Source organism: Cervus canadensis, chromosome 19, assembly GCF_019320065.1.
Source record: "Cervus canadensis isolate Bull #8, Minnesota chromosome 19, ASM1932006v1, whole genome shotgun sequence".
Taxonomy (NCBI): domain Eukaryota; kingdom Metazoa; phylum Chordata; class Mammalia; order Artiodactyla; family Cervidae; genus Cervus; species Cervus canadensis.
Genome location: NC_057404.1, coordinates 27,537,927 through 27,555,563, shown reverse-complemented (window position 1 = coordinate 27,555,563; position 17,637 = coordinate 27,537,927). Strand labels below are relative to the sequence as shown.

The 17,637-nt window shown below is 43.6% G+C and overlaps 1 protein-coding gene across 1 annotated transcript; it reads right to left on the bottom strand.

The window, feature by feature from the left end:
* Positions 1 to 16,495: 16,495 nt before the first annotated feature.
* LOC122422192 (actin-related protein 2/3 complex subunit 3-like) lies at positions 16,496 to 17,384 on the bottom strand. Its single transcript, XM_043438501.1, has one exon. The coding sequence runs from the start codon at positions 17,319 to 17,321 to the stop codon at positions 16,785 to 16,787; it is 537 nt and encodes a 178-aa protein (XP_043294436.1). The 5' UTR covers positions 17,322 to 17,384; the 3' UTR covers positions 16,496 to 16,784.
* Between the last annotated feature and the right edge of the window lie 253 nt (positions 17,385 to 17,637).

Here is a 17,637-nt window from a genome sequence, read left to right as displayed (position 1 = left end):
GATGTTCTACTGATACTCAGTCTCACTGGAGTGAGGTGATGTGCTTATTTGCTCAGTCATGTCTGACTCTTTGCAACCCCAAGGACTGTAGTTCACCAGACTCCTCTGTCCACGGGATTTTTCAGGCAAGAATACTAGAGTGGGTAGCCATTTCCTTCTCCAGAGGGTGTTCCCAACCCAGGGATTGAACCTGTGTCTCCTGCATTATAGGCAGATTCTTTACCTGCTGAGCCATTAAGGAAGTTCCCGGTGTGAGTCACTACAATGTTGAGTCATTGTCTCTAATCAGTAGCGATGTTGACCATTGTTTCCTGTGGTTTTCTTAATTTTTTCAAAATAGTGTGACTAACATTTACCCTTAAAATTGGCCTCTGGAAAGTTGTCCTGATGTGAATAATTTTTCACTTACCTCCCCCAGGATATTTCTTGAGGGCCTCTTCCAGTATTCTGGCCTGGAGAAGTCCAAGGACTGTATAGTTCACGGGGTCGCAGAGAGTCGGACACCACTGAGGGACTTTCACTTTCCTGCGTCATTCTAGCATCGCCGTCCTTGTGAGTCCTCTGCCCAGCAGCAGAGGTCTTAGAGTTGCTGTTACAGCAATGTCCACAAGGCGGCAGCACTTCATGCCCAAATCTGGCTCATGGGGCAACGAGAGCCCTGGAGAAACTTGGATTCCTGATTTATAAATTGGTGTGTCATGTGCCAGAAAAAGCCTGAGGGCTCTGTCTTTGTACTTTTACCCCCTTCCCCTTATCCCAGGATGAATTTGAACCCCTATAAAATCACTTTCTTGAGTCGGCTGTCATCCTTGAAAGTGAAGTCGCTCAGTCGAATCCGACTCTTTGCGACCCCATGGACTGGATGTAGCCCACCAGGCTCCTCTGTCAATGGGATTTTCCAGGAAAGAATACTAGAGTAGGTTGCCATTTCCTTCTCCAGGGGATCTTCCCAACTCAGGGATTGAACCCGGGTCTCCCGTCATCCTTAGGGCGGAGGCTGGAGTAGGGATCCGCATCACCTGGAGGCCAGCTGGCTTTTCAAAGCTCTTGCAGCCCGGGGGCTACACCTTGCTCAGAGCTTGGGTTAGCTCTTCAAGGCACATCTGGGGATGGAAACTGTCCTTCCTGCAGAGGGCACATGGTAACTCAATCGAAAGGGCGCTGATGTGCTAGGACAACCACCCCTGCTCCCACAACTTGACGACAGTCCAGCCTTGAAATACATGCCTATTAAGGCTGCAGTTATGTGACACTAGCCTGGGGGAAAAGGCAAGAGACAAGTAGAGTAGGCAGTTCTTTTTTATTTTCTTTAATTTCTTAAAAATTTTTTTTAGCAATTTCTGGAAGTATTGATGATTTACACTGTTTTGCTGTTTTCAGGGGTACAAAAGGGGATTCAGATATATATATACACATACACACATTCTTCAGCTTCTGTTCCCATAAAAGTTACTAAACTGTGTTGACCAAAACACAATATAAAATAGGTCTATCATATAGAGTAGGTCTCCATGGATGATCTGTTTTCTATATATAAATTAGTGTGTATAGGTTTCTAAAAACTCCTAATTTATTCTCTCCTCTCACTTTTCCCATAAGTTAGCCTAAGTGTTTTTTCTAATTATGAGTCTACTTCTCTTTTGTAAACTAGTTCATTGGTATGAGTTTTCAATTCCACCTGTAAAAAATGTCACAAGATGGTTGTCTTTCTATAAATTATATAATTAGAATGACATCTCAGAGTTCCTCCATGTTGCTGAGAAAGGCTTTGTTTTATTCTTCTTTTTGGCTAAATAGCCTTTGTCTCTCTGTGGTAGTCTTTTATCCATTCATCTGTTCACAGCATTTCAGCTGCTTCAATGTCTTAGCTGTTGTAAATAGTGAGTGCTCTGGGAAATGGTAGGGTGTAATGTCTTTGTGTGTGTGTGTGTGTGTGTGTGTGTAATAAAGTTTTATTAAAGTATAAAGGAGATAGAGAAAGCTTCTGACATAGGCATCAGAAGGGGGCAAAAGAGTACCCCTTTGCTAGTGTTAGCAATGGAGTTATATACTCTCCAATGAATCCAAAGAATGTCTGGAGGTTGCAAAGACCTCACCAGACCCACTCCCATAATTTACATTTTAAGATAACAGAGTTGGCCAGAAGGTTTAATCCAAAGATTGTCCTCAGGCAGGATACATCCTTGTAAAGACCAGACCTACTCCCATAATTTATGTTTTAAGATAACAGAATTAGCCAGAGAGTTTAATCCAAAGACTGTCCTCAAGCAGGATACATTATTGTTATATAATCCTAAGGAATGCAGAGGAAAAAAAGTAAAAGTTTGTCCTTTCTTCCTCCTTGAATATCCCAGACCTCTCTCTCCTTGGGGACCCCTAGACTTCTTATCAACCTGCCTAGGAAATGACTCTCTCATTCCCCCCTTTTCTTTTAGGAGAATTATGTTGCCTAGGGAAAACAGACGTTGTTCTCATTCCATAACTGCTTCCGAGCTGACAAGGGGCGTTGTCCCTAAATTGGTGAGGCAACACATTCTCCTAATCCTCATAGTGAGGATGTCTGATCCAGGGGCTCCAAGTAATAGTTGGAGGAGGCTGTGGCACTCATAGGAGCTCGGACAACTATTTGTAAATTAAAAGCTTTTAGACGGTTAGAAAACCCCATTATACAGTTACAGATGTAAGGCAAAATAGTCATTAAACCAAGTTAAAATCAAAATGAAAAGTCACGTTATGTCCATAGTTAAGGTACAAAGTATTACACCAGTCCATTCTAGGGTTGTTAGATGTCATTGAGGAAGAAGAGGCATCACATGTGATTGTTGTCGAAGGTATTCGCAGACTTGGAGAAAGTCTTTTCCTTGAAGTGGAGATGTCCACCACGGGAAGCCTTCCACCGATGAAGTGGGGAGTGCTCCGCAGACCCAGCAGTTAGACCGATTGTGGGATGCAGCATAGGAGTGAGCCCAGGACAGAAAGGCATTGTCTTGAGGATCAAACAGCAGACTCAGGATTTCTGGAGTCAGCAGAAGTAGTCTCACATAGATTATCAGGCCCATCTTGTCCTGAAGGATCCCGGACAGCCCCCAAGATGAAAGGTTGTTGCTGAACGATGAGACGCGGGATTCTTGGCCTCCAGAGGAGATGAATTCAATCCGGGGCCAGAGACGAGGCTGGATCGCTCAGAGCTTTTGTGTAATAAAGTTTTATTAAAGTATAAAGGAGATAGAGAAAGCTTCTGACATAGGCATCAGAAGGGGGCAAAAGTACCCTGTAGTGTCTTTTCAAAGAAAAGTTTTCTCCAAGTGTATGCCTAGGCATGAGAATGCCTAAAGAATTGAATGCTCTGCTTTTAGTTTCCTAAGGAAACTCTGTACAATTCTCCATTGAATTCTTTACACTTTGCATTTCATCTAACAGCACAGGAGTCCTCTTTCTTCTTAACACCCAATCTGGCGTTTAATGTCCATAAATATTTTAAGGATAAGTACTTTGGTGTGAGGTGATACTTTCTTGCAATTTAAGTCACTTGTCTCTGATCACTAGCAAAGTAGACTATTGTTTACTAGGTTATACCTTTCTATTTTTAAAAAAAATTCAATGCTGTAATACTGACCTCTTGAAATTGGCCTCTGAAAACTCATCCTGATTTAAATTTCTTATGATTGCTCTCCCAGGATATTTTTTGATGGCAAGTGTCATTCACAATCTCTAGGTCTTGGGAATATTGTGTGCCCAGAAGCTGAGATGTCAGTGTTTCGTATCACTGCTTCTGTGGAATTCTGGTTAATGGGCCAACCAGAGTATTAACGAAACTTGGGGTGATGGGCTGTAATTTGGAATGTCATGTGTCAACAAAAAGCCCTACAGCTTCTGTCTTCAGATTTCTTCTCCCGACTGTTCACCCAGCACAGATCTTTTCCCTAAAAAATTCACAATATTGAATGTTGTTGTTTTCAGGAGAGATCTTTTAAAGGAGGAGGCTGGAATAGGAATCTGCATGATCTGAAACCAGAACATCTGGCTTTCTAAGCTCTTCCAGCAAGGGGGCTATACCATATACTTGGGGTGTACCACACTTGCTTTAGCTTCTGGAGGGTCCTCCTGACTAGAGATTGGGGTTTAATGCTAGGAAACCAGGCACCACCATTCCACACGGGCATCATGTGCTGGGACAAACACCTCTTCCTCCCGAGCCCCACATATTCCAGCTTTGACCCCAAACTTGCTTATGCTGCATGGATATGACACTAGCGGAAGAAAAGGAAAAAAGAGAACACCAGATTAAACTTTTTATTTCTAAATTTTATTTTTCTTTCTCTAGGGGTAACATTGCTTTACAACGTATAGTCTGTTTCAGATGAACAGAAAGAGGATTTATATCTATACATTAATTTCAGCTTCTGTTTCCATAGATGTTATTGAAGCATGTTGAGTAGAATTTCCTGTGATATAGAGTAGATATGTGTTGGTGACTGATCTGTGTGTGTGTACATGTGTATGCAAGTGTGTGTGAATGTACAGTACTTGGCCGCCTTGAAATTTATCCTCTCCTCCCAACTTGCACTTAAATAAGACTATGTTTGTTTCTAACATTTCTGAATCTATCTCACATCTGTAAATTGGTACATAAATCCCACTTCTAAATGATACCACGACACTTGCCTTTCCCTGTCGATGTGCTTTACTTACTTCCATCCATGTTATAAAGAAAGGTGTTTTATTTATTATTCCTAATGGCTAAGTTTACCTTGTCTCTCTGGAGCAGTACTTTTCCCAGACTATTTCCTGAATGCTGGTGTCATTGACAGCGCCCAAGCCTTCTGAATATTCCTTGCCGCAGAGGTTTCGCTGTTGCTGTTATGAGATGTGTCCACAAGGCGGCAGCACTTCTGCATTCCCCACTCTCTCTAATGGAGCCGAAGGGGCCTTAGTGAAACCTGCCTGTCTGAGTTGTCATTTGGAATGCCATGTGCCAGAGGAACGCCCAAGGGCTTCTATCCCCCCGACACTTCCCTTGTGACAAATGTTGACCCCTGAAAAATCACTGTCTTTGAGGTGGTGGTGTTTTTAGGGGAGGGTTTTGAAAAAGGCAACTGGAATAGGGATCCGTATCAGCTGGAGACCTGGAGATCAGCTGGATTTTCAAAGCTCTTCCAGCGCAGAGGCTTGACCATACCTGGGATGCACTAGGCTTGAATTTGTTCTTGGGGGATGGCCTGCGTGTGAAGACTGTGGTCCCGGGCAGATTGGACTGGGCAGCTCAGGTGCAAAGGGGGCTTGTGTTCTGGGGACACCTTGCTGGCTCCCTGAGGCCCAGCACATCCCGGCCTAGAGATCAAGCCTAGTCAGCCTGCAGAGACTGAGGTTAGCTCAGGGAAAAGAGGCTAGAAAGCAGTAGAGTAGGCAATGGTTGTTGTCTTTTTTTTTTTTTTCTCATAAACTTTGCATTTGATTTTTCTAGAAATACCATTGGTTTACAATGCTTGTTTCTTTCAGATGTACAGTAAGGAGTTTCGTTATGCCTCTAAACATACCCATTATTTTTAGCTTCTATACCCCTAGACGTTATTAAAGCCAGCTGAGTCAAATTCCCCGTGATAATTCAGTGGTCTTCTTGATGATCTATTTTACACACACACACACACACACACACACACACACACACAGAAGTATCTGTTAGTGTGTATAGGATTCAACCACCTTCTAATTTATCTTTCCTTTACACCTTTCTTCTTTGGAAACCCTGGCTTAGTTTTTTAACGTCTCTGGGTCACTTTCTCTGTTCTGAATTCATTCATAAGATGAGTTTTCCCATTCCATCTCTAAGCGATATCACAGGCTGATTGCCCCTCTGTCTCTCTTATTTTACTGACTTCTATCCATGGTGCTGAGAACGGCCTTATTTTCTCTGTGGCTAAAATTTGATTGTCCTGTGGCACTCCACCCTTATCCATCCATCTGTCCGTGGGAACTTGGGCCGCTTCCGTATCCGGGCTGTTGTCAAAGCTAAGTGCTGTGGGAAACGCTCAGGTGCCTGGGTCCTTTCCAGTGAAGGAGTTTATGGGAGAGGGGGCCAGATGTGCAAGTGCTGAAGACGTGATTGCCGTATATCTTGTTTCCTAAGGATCTTCCGTACTCTTCTCCATGTGGTCCTTTACAATTTGCATTTCCATTTATGACAGCTTAGGAGTCTCCTTTTTCCCCCATGCCCACTTTGGCATTTATTGTTCGTAAATATTTGAAGGAGGACCAATTTGTGTGGTGTGAGGGGATACTTCCTTGCCATTTTAAGTGTCTTGCCTCTAATCATTAGCAATGGAGACCACCGTGTCCTAGGTTTTATCTTGCCAACGTTTTATCATTTGCTACAATGTGAGTGGTATTTACCTCTTGAAATTGGCCCCCAAAATTTATCCTGATTTCAATTATTTTGGATGGCTCCCCCAGGACATTTTAGGACCGTGAGTGTCGGTTGCACCCTCTATGCCTTGGGAATATTTTGTGCCCAGATGCTGAGATGTCAGTGTTTCTGTTACCCAAAGTGTCTGAAGGCGATATGGCTGCTTCCTTTGGCACTCTGGTTGAGGGGCCAACCACAACCTCAGTAACACCGGGCCCCCTGGGTTGTGATTTGGAATGCCACGTACCATCAAAAGGCCCAAGGGCTTCTATCTTCATCCTTCTTGGCCGTGCTATTCATGCGGGACCAATTTTAACCCATTGCAAAATCTCTTTCTTGAGAGTTCTGGTGTTTTTAGGCGAGGCCTTTTAAAGGAGGAAGCTGGAGCAGGAATCCACATTACTTGGAAACCAGGATGACAGCTGGCTCTCTAAGCTCCACCAGAGCAGGGGTTTTACCATACTTGGGATACACTAGGCTTGCTTTTGCTTCTGGTGGGCCGGCCTGCTTCTGGAGACAGCTTTAGTTTTCATAGACTGTCTGGAAGCAAGCATAGTTTCCTGTGATACAGTTGGGCTATTTTGGTGCCCTATTCTATTTATATGTGTGTGTGTGCATGTGTGTATAAGTTTCAGCCACTCGGACTTTATCTTCTCCTCCCACCTTTTCTCTTTAATGAGTATGTCTTCTAAAGTCTATTTCTCAGTTGTGAATTACTACATAAAATCCACCTCCAGGTGATATCACATGACACTTGCCTTTATCCATCTGTCGAACATGCTTTCCTTCCTTCCGTCCATGTTAATGAGAAAGGTTTCTTGGTTATGCTTCTTTATGGCTAAGTTTACCTTGTCTCTCTGGAGCAGGTCTTCCTTATCCATTCATCACTCCATGGACATTCTGGCCTCTTCACTGTCTTGACTTTTGTCAGTATTAGGTGCTGTGGGGAGTATTGGAGTGCCTGTGTCCTTCACTGGAGGTTTCCTCTGCATAGAGGGCCTGGCATGGGTGTGCCTGATGATCTGACTGCCTTATTTTTATTCGTAGTTTCCAAGGAAACTCTACAGAGTTTTTGTCCAGGTAGTTCTTTACATTTTTCATAACCACTGACAGCTTAGGAACTTTTCATTTATCCAGGACCCACTCAGGAAGTTTTGGTTCATAAAAGTGATAATGATACACCTTCCCTCTGACTGGCATGATGTGATACTTCCTTGCAATCTGAGTCCCTTTTCTCTGATCATTAACAATGTAGACCAGACTCCGGGAGGTGTCTTTATATTCTGTTTGATTGTAAACGGTGTGTGTCATGTTTCCCTGTTGAGACTGGCCTCTGAAAACTCATCTCGACTTCAGTTCTCCTTGGAGTACATTTCCCAGCCTATTTCCTGACAGCCCCCAGGCCTTCTGCCTATTCCTTGCCCAGATCTGGTGGCTGGGGAAAGCTGAGACTCAGTGCCAGCTTCCAGGCTTCATTTGGCATGTTCTGGGCCAGAAAAAGGCCTGAAGGCTTCTGTCTTCCTAGGGCTTCCCTCTCGGCCCCCACCACGGTACCAAGTCTGAGGCCCTGCATGGAGGCTCCCTGGAGGCTGCTGTTCTCCCTCGGGAAGGACTTTGTAACAAGGAAGCTGCCTTCAGGATCTCCATCACCTGGAGAAAAGGAGAGCGGCTGGGTTTCCCAAACTCCTCCTGCCCAGGGCCTCCATCATTATTTGGGTGCACTCAGATTGGGTTGGGTCCTAAGTTCATTTTGCTGAGTTTTCCATTCCACCACTAAGTAGTAACACAGGGCGTTTGTGTTTCTAAGTCAAATTTATTTTATTTAGTCTTTTCACATATGGGTCCATTCCTGTTGCTGAGATCGATATCAGTTCATTCCTATTTATGGCCCTGTCAGATTATGTTGTCTCAATGTGCAACTTTTTCTCATACTTTCATCCTTTCCTGGATATGTTCCTCGCTTCCTTGAGTTGGGTGTTTGAATAGTGAATGCCGTAGTGAAGGTTGCAATGCCTGTCTCTTTTGGAATTAAGATTTGCTCTGCCTATATACCCAGGCACAGAATTGCCTGATCCTCTGATATCTTGATTTTCACTGTCGTCCTTCCTAGGGTAGACCTCCGAAACCAGGAGATATGGACTAAAGGATGGGCATCACCTGCAGACCTGGACAGAATCTGGATTTTCCAAGGTTTTGTGTCCACGGGTACCACCATGACTTGGGTCCACTAAGATTGGGTTGGCTCCTGGCTGGCCCATCTGCGTCAGGAAAATGTGTTCCCACCCAGAGAGGAGCAAGAAATAATAGCCTGAAAGAGGTCTCAGATGCTAGAATATCCACCGCTCTTCCTAAACCCATGTTTCAGTCTTGGGGTCCAAGTCTGGTCTGGTTGCTGGGATGGGACCCCAACTGAGCTGAAGGAGTTGAGAGAAAAGTAGGGAGTGCAGCTTTTTTTTTTTTTAATTGCGTTTTGATTTTATAGGAATAGCACTGATTTACAGTGTGTTGTTTGTTGTACAGGTACACACGGGATTCATTGACATATCTGCAAATGTCAGGTTTTTGAAAGTTTCATTCTAACACCGGTTATTAAAGCATTTGGACTAGCATTTTGTTGATGACCTATTTTAATATGTATTAGCTTCTATAGCTTTCTCCCAACTCCTAATTTCCAGTTTTTGGGGGGGGGGGTTGTTTTATTTTTCCCACCTTTTACCTTTGGTAAGCTATGTTTGTTTTTTAAGTTTCTGTGTGTATTTCTTCCTGTAATGTAGTTCCCCTTGTTGAGTTTTCCATTCCACTACTATGTGATAACACTTCTGTTTGTCTTTCTATATGTACTACATTTTATTCAGTATCATCATACTTAGGTGCATTCATGTTGCTGAGGTACACATTACTATGTTCCTTTTTATGGCTTAGTCAATTCCAGTATTTCTCTGTATCACTTTTTGCCCGCACTTTCATTTTTCCATTACCTTGTTCATACATCGGCTCTTTGAAAGAGTGCATTCTGAGGTGAACTTGTGGGACCTGGGTCTTTTCGAAAGAAGCCTTTCTCCACCTATATGCCCAGGCATAGAATTGCTTGATCATCAGGTGGCTTGGTTTTCAGTGTCTTATGAGACGCTCTGTAGTGTTTTGCTTGTGGCTTTATGCAATTTTCATTTTCTCCAACAGCTTAGGAGGCTTCCCACCTTCCCCAGCATTGATTGTTCCTGGATGTTTAAATGATAAGCACTCTGACTGGGGGGTAATGATACCCTGGTGCAAGATTCAATCATTTCTCCTTAATCTTTATGGATGTGGATGTTCTTTTCCTGGGTGATGTTAAATTTTTTTCATTTTCTTTTCTTTGCTTGGTGTGAGTCATGCTTAACTGCTGAGACCACCTCTGGAAAGACGTCCCGATGTGCACTGTTTTTGCCCCTGCTCTTTCCTCCCAATTGTCTCTTGTAGGCTGGGGTCCTTCGCAGCCCTTCAGGCCTTGTGAACTTTCAGTGCCCAGGAGCACTGATGTGACCGTTGTAGTTAATGTCCACAAGGCGGCAGCACTTCTTCATGCCCAACTCTGGTTCTGGGGAAGCAGAGCCCTGGTGGATCTGGGCTTCCAGGGCTGTCATTGGGAATGTCCTGGGCCAGAATAATGCCTGAGGGCTTCTGTCTTCCTAGGGCTTCCCTCTCAGCCTTCACCTCAGGAACAAGTCTGAAGCCCTGCATGGAGGTCCCCTGGAGGCGTTTGTCCTGGCTAGGGGAGGTCTTTGAAACAAGGAAGTTGCATTAAAGATCTCATCACCTGGAGAGGAGGAGAGCAGCTGGGTTTTCCAAACTCCTCCTGCCCAGGGCCTCCATCCTGATATGGGTGCACTCAGATTGGGTTGGGTCCTGGCTGGTCTGTCTGCATTGGAGAATTTGCATTCCCATGCAGAGAGGAATGAGGAATACAGGTCTGAAAGGGGCTCAGATGCTGAGACACCATCCCTTCCTCCCGGAACCCCACCATATTTCAGCCTCAGGATCTCAACTTACTCAGGCTGCAGGGACCTGGCATTAACCAGGCTAAAGGAGTTTAGAGAGGAATCGAGTTCAGTTCTTTTTTTTCTCTTTGTTTCATTTAAATTTTTACAAGAATATCATTGTTTTACAGTGTATTTTTTATTGTATGTGTCAGTTAAGTTCAGTCGCTCAGTCATGTCTGACTCCTTGTGACCCCATGTGCGGGGAGCCGGCCTGACTGCTCAGGCCCCTTCTCGGCCCTGAGAGAGATCAAAAGGTCCCTCTCTGTCCCGCCACCCCTGATTTGTTAAAGTGCAAATTGGCCTTTCTCACCTCCCTCAAGGAAATCGCTGCAGCCACCATTTGCCTATTTTCCTGACTCTGATAAGATTATCGGGCTCCTGTGAATGGCTTATGTCTAGGTAGTCTTTACCTGATTGTAAGATGCTGGTGCCATGCTCTGCTGGAGTTAAGATAAACTCCTAAAACTAGTATCTGCAGTTCTGCACGTATACAAGTCTTTGATCTAAAATTTGGTGAATCCTGTTAGTATATATATGTATGTTACCCCTCAATAAAGTCGTCGGAATCAGTCACAAGCTGACTCCGTCCCTCTCAACCCCATCTTTCTTAGTCTTTTATTTCTCAGGTGCACTGGTGATTGCGTCCTTGACCTGTTCATCTAGCCGGCAGGCCCGGCAAGTGGCGCCAGAACGAGGGACGTGGGCGGATCCCAGAGCACAGCCACCCAAAAATATTGAAAGTGATCCCGGGAGAAAGCCTCACCTATTCAGGTATTGTTGGAAAACTGTGGGTGGAGAGGGTATAGTTGAGAGTAAAAATTATGGGGCAAAGTAATAGTAGACAGTTCTTTGTTTCTATGTTAAAAACTATGCTAAAAGCTAGAGGAATTTCTGTCTCTAAACAGAAACTAGAAAGATTTCTTGTCTTTGTGGAGGAAACTTGTCCTTGGTTCCCAGAGCAAGGAACTATTAGCCTTGAAACTTGGATAAAGGTGGGAGAACAAATTCAAACAGTTTATACCCTCTGTGGACCAGACAAAGTTCCTCTTGATGCTTATTCTCTATGGACTCTAATAAGAGATTGTTTAAACCCAGAACACGAGAGTAGGAAACTTGAAACAGCCTTGAAATTTATAACACCCAAGTGTTCAGGTGCCCCCCAACAGGTAGTGGAGCACATATATGACTCCCCAATTGTTTCAGGTTCCAGAAAAAATGATAATGAGACTACTGCTCTAGAACAAGACTCAGATTCAGAACTTTCTCCTGATGAGGAAGACGATTTAAAAGAGCAGGCTTTTGAGCATGACAAAGAAGGATGGGATGCCTTTATAGTAACTCAACAAAAGAATAAAGACCAAGGCTCCCCTTTTTCTGAACTTAGAGAGATGCTAACATCCATATCTCAGAGAATGGAACAACTAGACTTATCGCCCATAAATACAACTAGGCCGTTGCATTCTAAAACGCCATCTGTTATAGCCGGTTTAGATCCTGACCCGCTGCCGCCGCCGGTCCCGCTCCCTCCCCCTCCTCTCGCAGAAGCGCCTTTGATTCCAACAGCGCCAGTATATGTTCCATCTAGCCTAAAAAGGCCAATACTTTCACCACTACAAATGGCTGTGAAAACAGCCCGAGAACAGGGTGAAAATCTTGAGGGATATTCTATGATTTTCCCTGTTTTTCAAGATGCTAATCATCAGAGGTATCATGAGCCTCTGCCTTTTAAACAACTGAAACAAGCTTGCACTCAATACGGGCCTACTGCGCCGTTTACTCTAGCCATAATTGAAAGTCTTTCATCTCAATACTTGCCTCCTAATCTCTTGTGGTGCTCAAAATACGGCGAGGTCTGTAACATCATTGAAGACCGTAACCGCCGTAATGGGCTGCAGGTTACTTTTGACATGCTAATGGAGGAAGGACAATTTCGAAACCTTAATCAACAACTGACCCTTCCTCCCCTAGAATACTAAACGATGAGGGGCGAGCTGCTCTGGCATTGGTTGAAAAGGCCCTCTCTCAGCATTTTGCTACCTACTGTGATTTTTCTCAACCGTGGGGACTATATGTGTTTCCCTCTAAACATACCCCGACGGCAGTGTTATATCAAAATGCTCCCTTACAGTGGATCCATTTACCTGTATCGCCTTCAAAAGTTCTTACTCCTTTTTTTGATTTCATTAGCCTCCTCGTTGCCAAAGGAAGGCGTCTTTCCAGAGAAATGTTGGGAGCCGATCCTGCTTACATTTATGTGCCCTATACCAAAGAACAGCAGGAATGGCTTTTTCAGTTTAATGACTAGTGGGCTTTGGCCTTTTCCTCCTTTACAGGTCAAATTATTAATCATTTACCTTCTGATAAACTTTTGCATTTTGCCAGCCAGCATTCATTTATTTTTCCAAAGAATGTTTCTAATGTTCCTATTTAAGATGCTCTTACGATCTTTACTGATGGATCCTCCAATGGAACTGCTGCCTTTGTGGTTAATGATACCCCTTTCTCCTGGCAGATGAACTATACATCGGCTCAAGAAATAGAACTTTCAGCCATTCATAAAATATGCTCACGATATTCCTCACAGTCTTTTGATTTGTTTACTGATAGCAAATACATTGCTCATGCTTTGCAATATATAGAAACTGTTCCCTTTATTTCTACTGTGAATTCTAACATTCAACATTTGTTACGTTCAATTCAGTCTCTGCTGCAACAGCGCACCTTACCCTGCTTCTTTGGACATTTACGTGCCCACACTGGGCTTCCTGGACCTCTATCTATGGGAAATCAGATGGCTGATTCTCACACTAGAGTTTTTCTTTCACAGGTGGAAGCAGCACAGCAATCACATGCGCTACATCACCAGAATAGTAATACTCTTCGTTTGCAGTTTCAAATCCCTCGAGAGACTGCACGACAAATTGTTAAATCTTGTCCTGTTTGCCCTAAGTTTCTTCCAGTTCCACATCTTGGTGTTAATCCTCGCGGGCTTCTACCGAATCATCTTTGGCAAATGGATGTCACTCATGTCCCTTCCTTTGGTCGTTTAAAGTACGTTCATGTATCTATTGACACCTTTTCAGGATATATTGTGGCATCCTTACAGACTGGTGAAGCCGCAAAACATTCTATCTCACATTGTCTTTATGCTTTTTCCGTTTTAGGCACGCCAAAGATTATAAAAACTGATAATGGCCCCGGCTATGTCTCCTCTGCCTTCAAAAATTTTTGTTCCTCTTTTTCTATCACCCTAAAAACAGGCATTCCTTATAATCCACAGGGTCAAGGCATCGTGGAACGTGCTAATCAAACTTTGAAACTACAGCTTCAAAAAATACAGAGAGGGGAGCTCTACCCCCTTCTACCCAGAAATTACCTTAATCACGCTTTATATATTTTAAATTTTTTAATTTTAGATAAAGAAGGACATTCAGCCGCGCAGAGATTTTGGGACCCTCAGATTTCCAGCAAAAGGCCAATGGTCTTGTGGAAAGACCCGCTGGATAATAACTGGCATGGCCCAGATCCCGTGTTAATTTGGGGGAGGGGTCAGGTATGTGTTTTTCCACAGGACGCCGAAGCACCGCGCTGGCTCCCGGAAAGGCTGGTACGCCAGACGGAGGAGATTACTGAATCAGCAATTAGGTCGGCTGACTTTACAGCAGAGGAATCTTCTCCCGACAAATCAGCAGATGCATGAGTTTATCCTTCAAGCAAGGAGGATGGCTGCAGAGACGGCCCAACCTCGATATGCGCTGGCTTATCGCCCTCGCTTTGGCATGCGCGATAATGAATCAAGCCTTCCCTCAGGCTGAAGCCAATGCTTTCGTTTCCTGGGCTCATTCTTATGCTGATTTTTACAATGAAACAGCCTGCTGGGTCTGCACAAGCATGCCTTTATCGGTTACAGAAGGATTACCCTGGTGGGTGCTTCCCTTTCCAAAAAATGAAACTTCGGCTTTATGTGATTTTTTAAAAGAATATCAGAAGAAACATCGAAGCTTAATTACAGTTAATTTTGATATAGATTCTCGATGCTCTGATCCTTTACACGCTTCTTCTTTTTATTTTAATGTAACACAAAGTTATCAGGAAATTGTTAATGCGTACTTATATTACGAAAATAGATCTGTTTCTTCTCCTAATGATTTTAATCGATTTGAGGGTGACTACTACCAAGTTTGGGACGAATATTTCTGGATGACCCCTGAAAAAGGACAGCTACTGACCCCTGCTGACATTTGCTGGGAGCAAAAGACTCATGTACCAACATTTGGAGGCCGAGAATTTCCAGGATATCACATGAAACATATGGGACTATTGCCTACCCACAAATGTAAGACTGTAATGGATGTAACATTTATTGTCAACAAGTCTGTTATTTGGCCAGGGACAGATTGGGAAAATAGCCCTGGTATAAGATGGGTAGCCCCAAATAACACTCGATGGATTTGTGGATACAACCTTTGGCCCTGGCTCCCTGTAGGATGGGTGGGGAGATGTACCCTAGGGTTTGTGTTTGCCCCTGGGAGAATTCATAAGCAAAAAATTAGTCAACCTGTTAATTTACCTTATGTTAAAGCCCGGTGGTCATGCTCTGTTTTTCATTGGTATGATTATTTAGCCTCAATTTTTGTGCCCTCTTTAGGAGCCACTGATATTATGCTCAGGGTAGAGGCTTTGAACAATTTTACAAAACAAGCTTTGACAGATACTAGAAGAGCTTTAGAGGCTCTTAATAAAGAACAAAAACAGATGAGAAAAGCAGTTCTACAAAATCGTATGGCTCTGGATATTCTAACAGCCTCTCAAGGGGGAACATGTGCCTTAATAAAAATGGAGTGTTGTGTATATATTCCTGATTATTCCTCAAATGTTTCTGATGCTTTAGAAGATATGAAACAACAAGTAGCCGCTATGGATTTTTCTGACTCCAGCATTTGGAGTCAGATATCTGCCTGGTTTCATAGTGGTTGGTGGAAATCTATAATTTTCATCATTATATGCATATTGTTATTGCTGTGTTTTGGCCCTTGCATTTGTCAATGCATATCTGAGATGATAAATAAAAGATTGCTGATGTTTTCTCGTTTGCAAACGCGGCCATTTCCTTCGAGGGAGATATAATGGCCATTAGTCAAAAGAAAAGGGGGAGATGCGGGGAGCCGGCCTGACTGCTCAGGCCCCTTCTCGGCCCTGAGAGAGATCAAAAGGGCCCTCTCTGTCCCGCCACCCCTGATTTGTTAAAGTGCAAATTGGCCTTTCTCACCTCCCTCAAGGAAATCGCTGCAGCCACCATTTGCCTATTTTCCTGACTCTGATAAGATTATCGGGCTCCTGTGAATGGCTTATGTCTAGGTAGTCTTTACCTGATTATAAGACACTGGTGCCATGCCCTGCTGGAGTTAAGATAAACTCCTAAAACTAGTATCTGCAGTTCTGCACGTATACAAGTCTTTGATCTAAAATTTGGTGAATCCTGTTAGTATATATATGTATGTTACGCCTCAATAAAGTCGTCGGAATCAGTCGCAAGCTGACTCCGTCCCTCTCAACCCCATCTTTCTTAGTCTTTTATTTCTCAGGTGCACTGGTGATTGCGTCCTTGACCTGTTCATCTAGCCGGCAGGTCCGGCACCCATGGACTACAGCATGCCAGGCCCCCCTGTCCAACTCCCGGAGTTTACTCAAACTCATGTCCATTGAGTCAGTGATGCCATCCAATCATCTCATCCTCTGTCGTCCCCTTCTCCTCCTGCCTTTAATCTTTCCCAGCATCAGGGTCTTTTCCACTGAGTCAGTTCTTCGCATCAGGTGGCCAAAGTATTGGAGTTGCAGCTTCAGCATCAGTCCTTCCAATTAATATTCAGGACCGATTTCCTTTAGGATAGACTGGTTGGATCTCCTTGCAGTCCAAGGGACTCTCAAGAGTCTTCTCCAACACCACAGTTCTAAAGCATCAATTCTTCGGGCTCAGCTTTCTTTATAGTCCAACTCTCACGTCTATACATGACTACTAGAAAAACCATAGCTTTCACTAGACGAACCTTTGTCAGCAAAGTAATGTCTCTGCTTTTTCTTTATTTTTTTTATTTTATATTTTTGACATGAAATGTTAGAAATTTCTTTATTATTATTTATTAAGCACCAGCTTAATACTGCAGACATTTCAAATCACCAGGCAACAACTCATTCTTCGCCACCCATCCCACCCCAAATTCTTGATAAAGAGCTCTTCAAGTAAAGACACACGCTCTTCTCCCCTCTGTATAAAACTTTATGAAATAAAGGCAAAGAACTGTGTACATCTTGCCGTGAATGCTGCCCACGGCTGTGGAGCCAGGGTCCACCCGAGGTTGGCTTTATTGTCCAGGTCCTGAAAGACTCTTGTTCATGAACTGTCTCTTCACAAAGCAAGTCCACCACTTGCTGGGTTTATCATTTTGAGGGTCAAAAACTTTCTCACAAAGTCTCAGTCCAGTCTCTTGCCTCAACTGTTGTAAGTAGGCCCTCATCACTTCATCTTCCTGTTTGTTTGCAGGTTTGGCATAAATGGCATTAAGTGGAAAACCAGGCTCTCCAGGAATGGGAAAATTAGTGATTCCCAGTGTATACATTTCTTTCTCGCCTTGGCTTTTAGAATTGCACTTTTGGAGTTTCTTTAGACACTCAGAAATGTAGAGAGTTATGTATATCAAGGTCCTATCAGCTTCATTCTTAATTTCATAGTTTTTGAAGAAGACATTGGCCATAAAGTAATAGATAGCTTCATCCACAATATCTGTCTCTTTTGTCTCTCTAGGGACAGGTCCTTTTAACTGACTTCTGATAGGCAATAGTGCCATGTTTCCAATGAGTTTGGTGTCAGGGTCCATGAGGAAAGAGTGGTAAGCCGGCATCTTGGAGGCGCCCGGGTCTCCACCCCAACGAAGAGAATCTGGTTAGCGCTCGGCGGTTCCTGTCTGGCCTGTCTCTGCTTTTTAATATGCTGCTAGGTTGTCATAGCTTTTCTTCCAAGGAGCAAGTGTCTTTTAATTTCATGGCTGCAGTCACCATCTGCAGTGATTTTGGAGCCCCTCAAAATAAAGTTTGTCACTCTTTCCAGTGTTTCCTCATCTATTTGCCATAGTGATGGGACCAGATACCATGATCTTGTGTAGAGACAGGCAATTCATTGATACATCTACAGCTTCCATATTTTTGGAGCTTTCATTC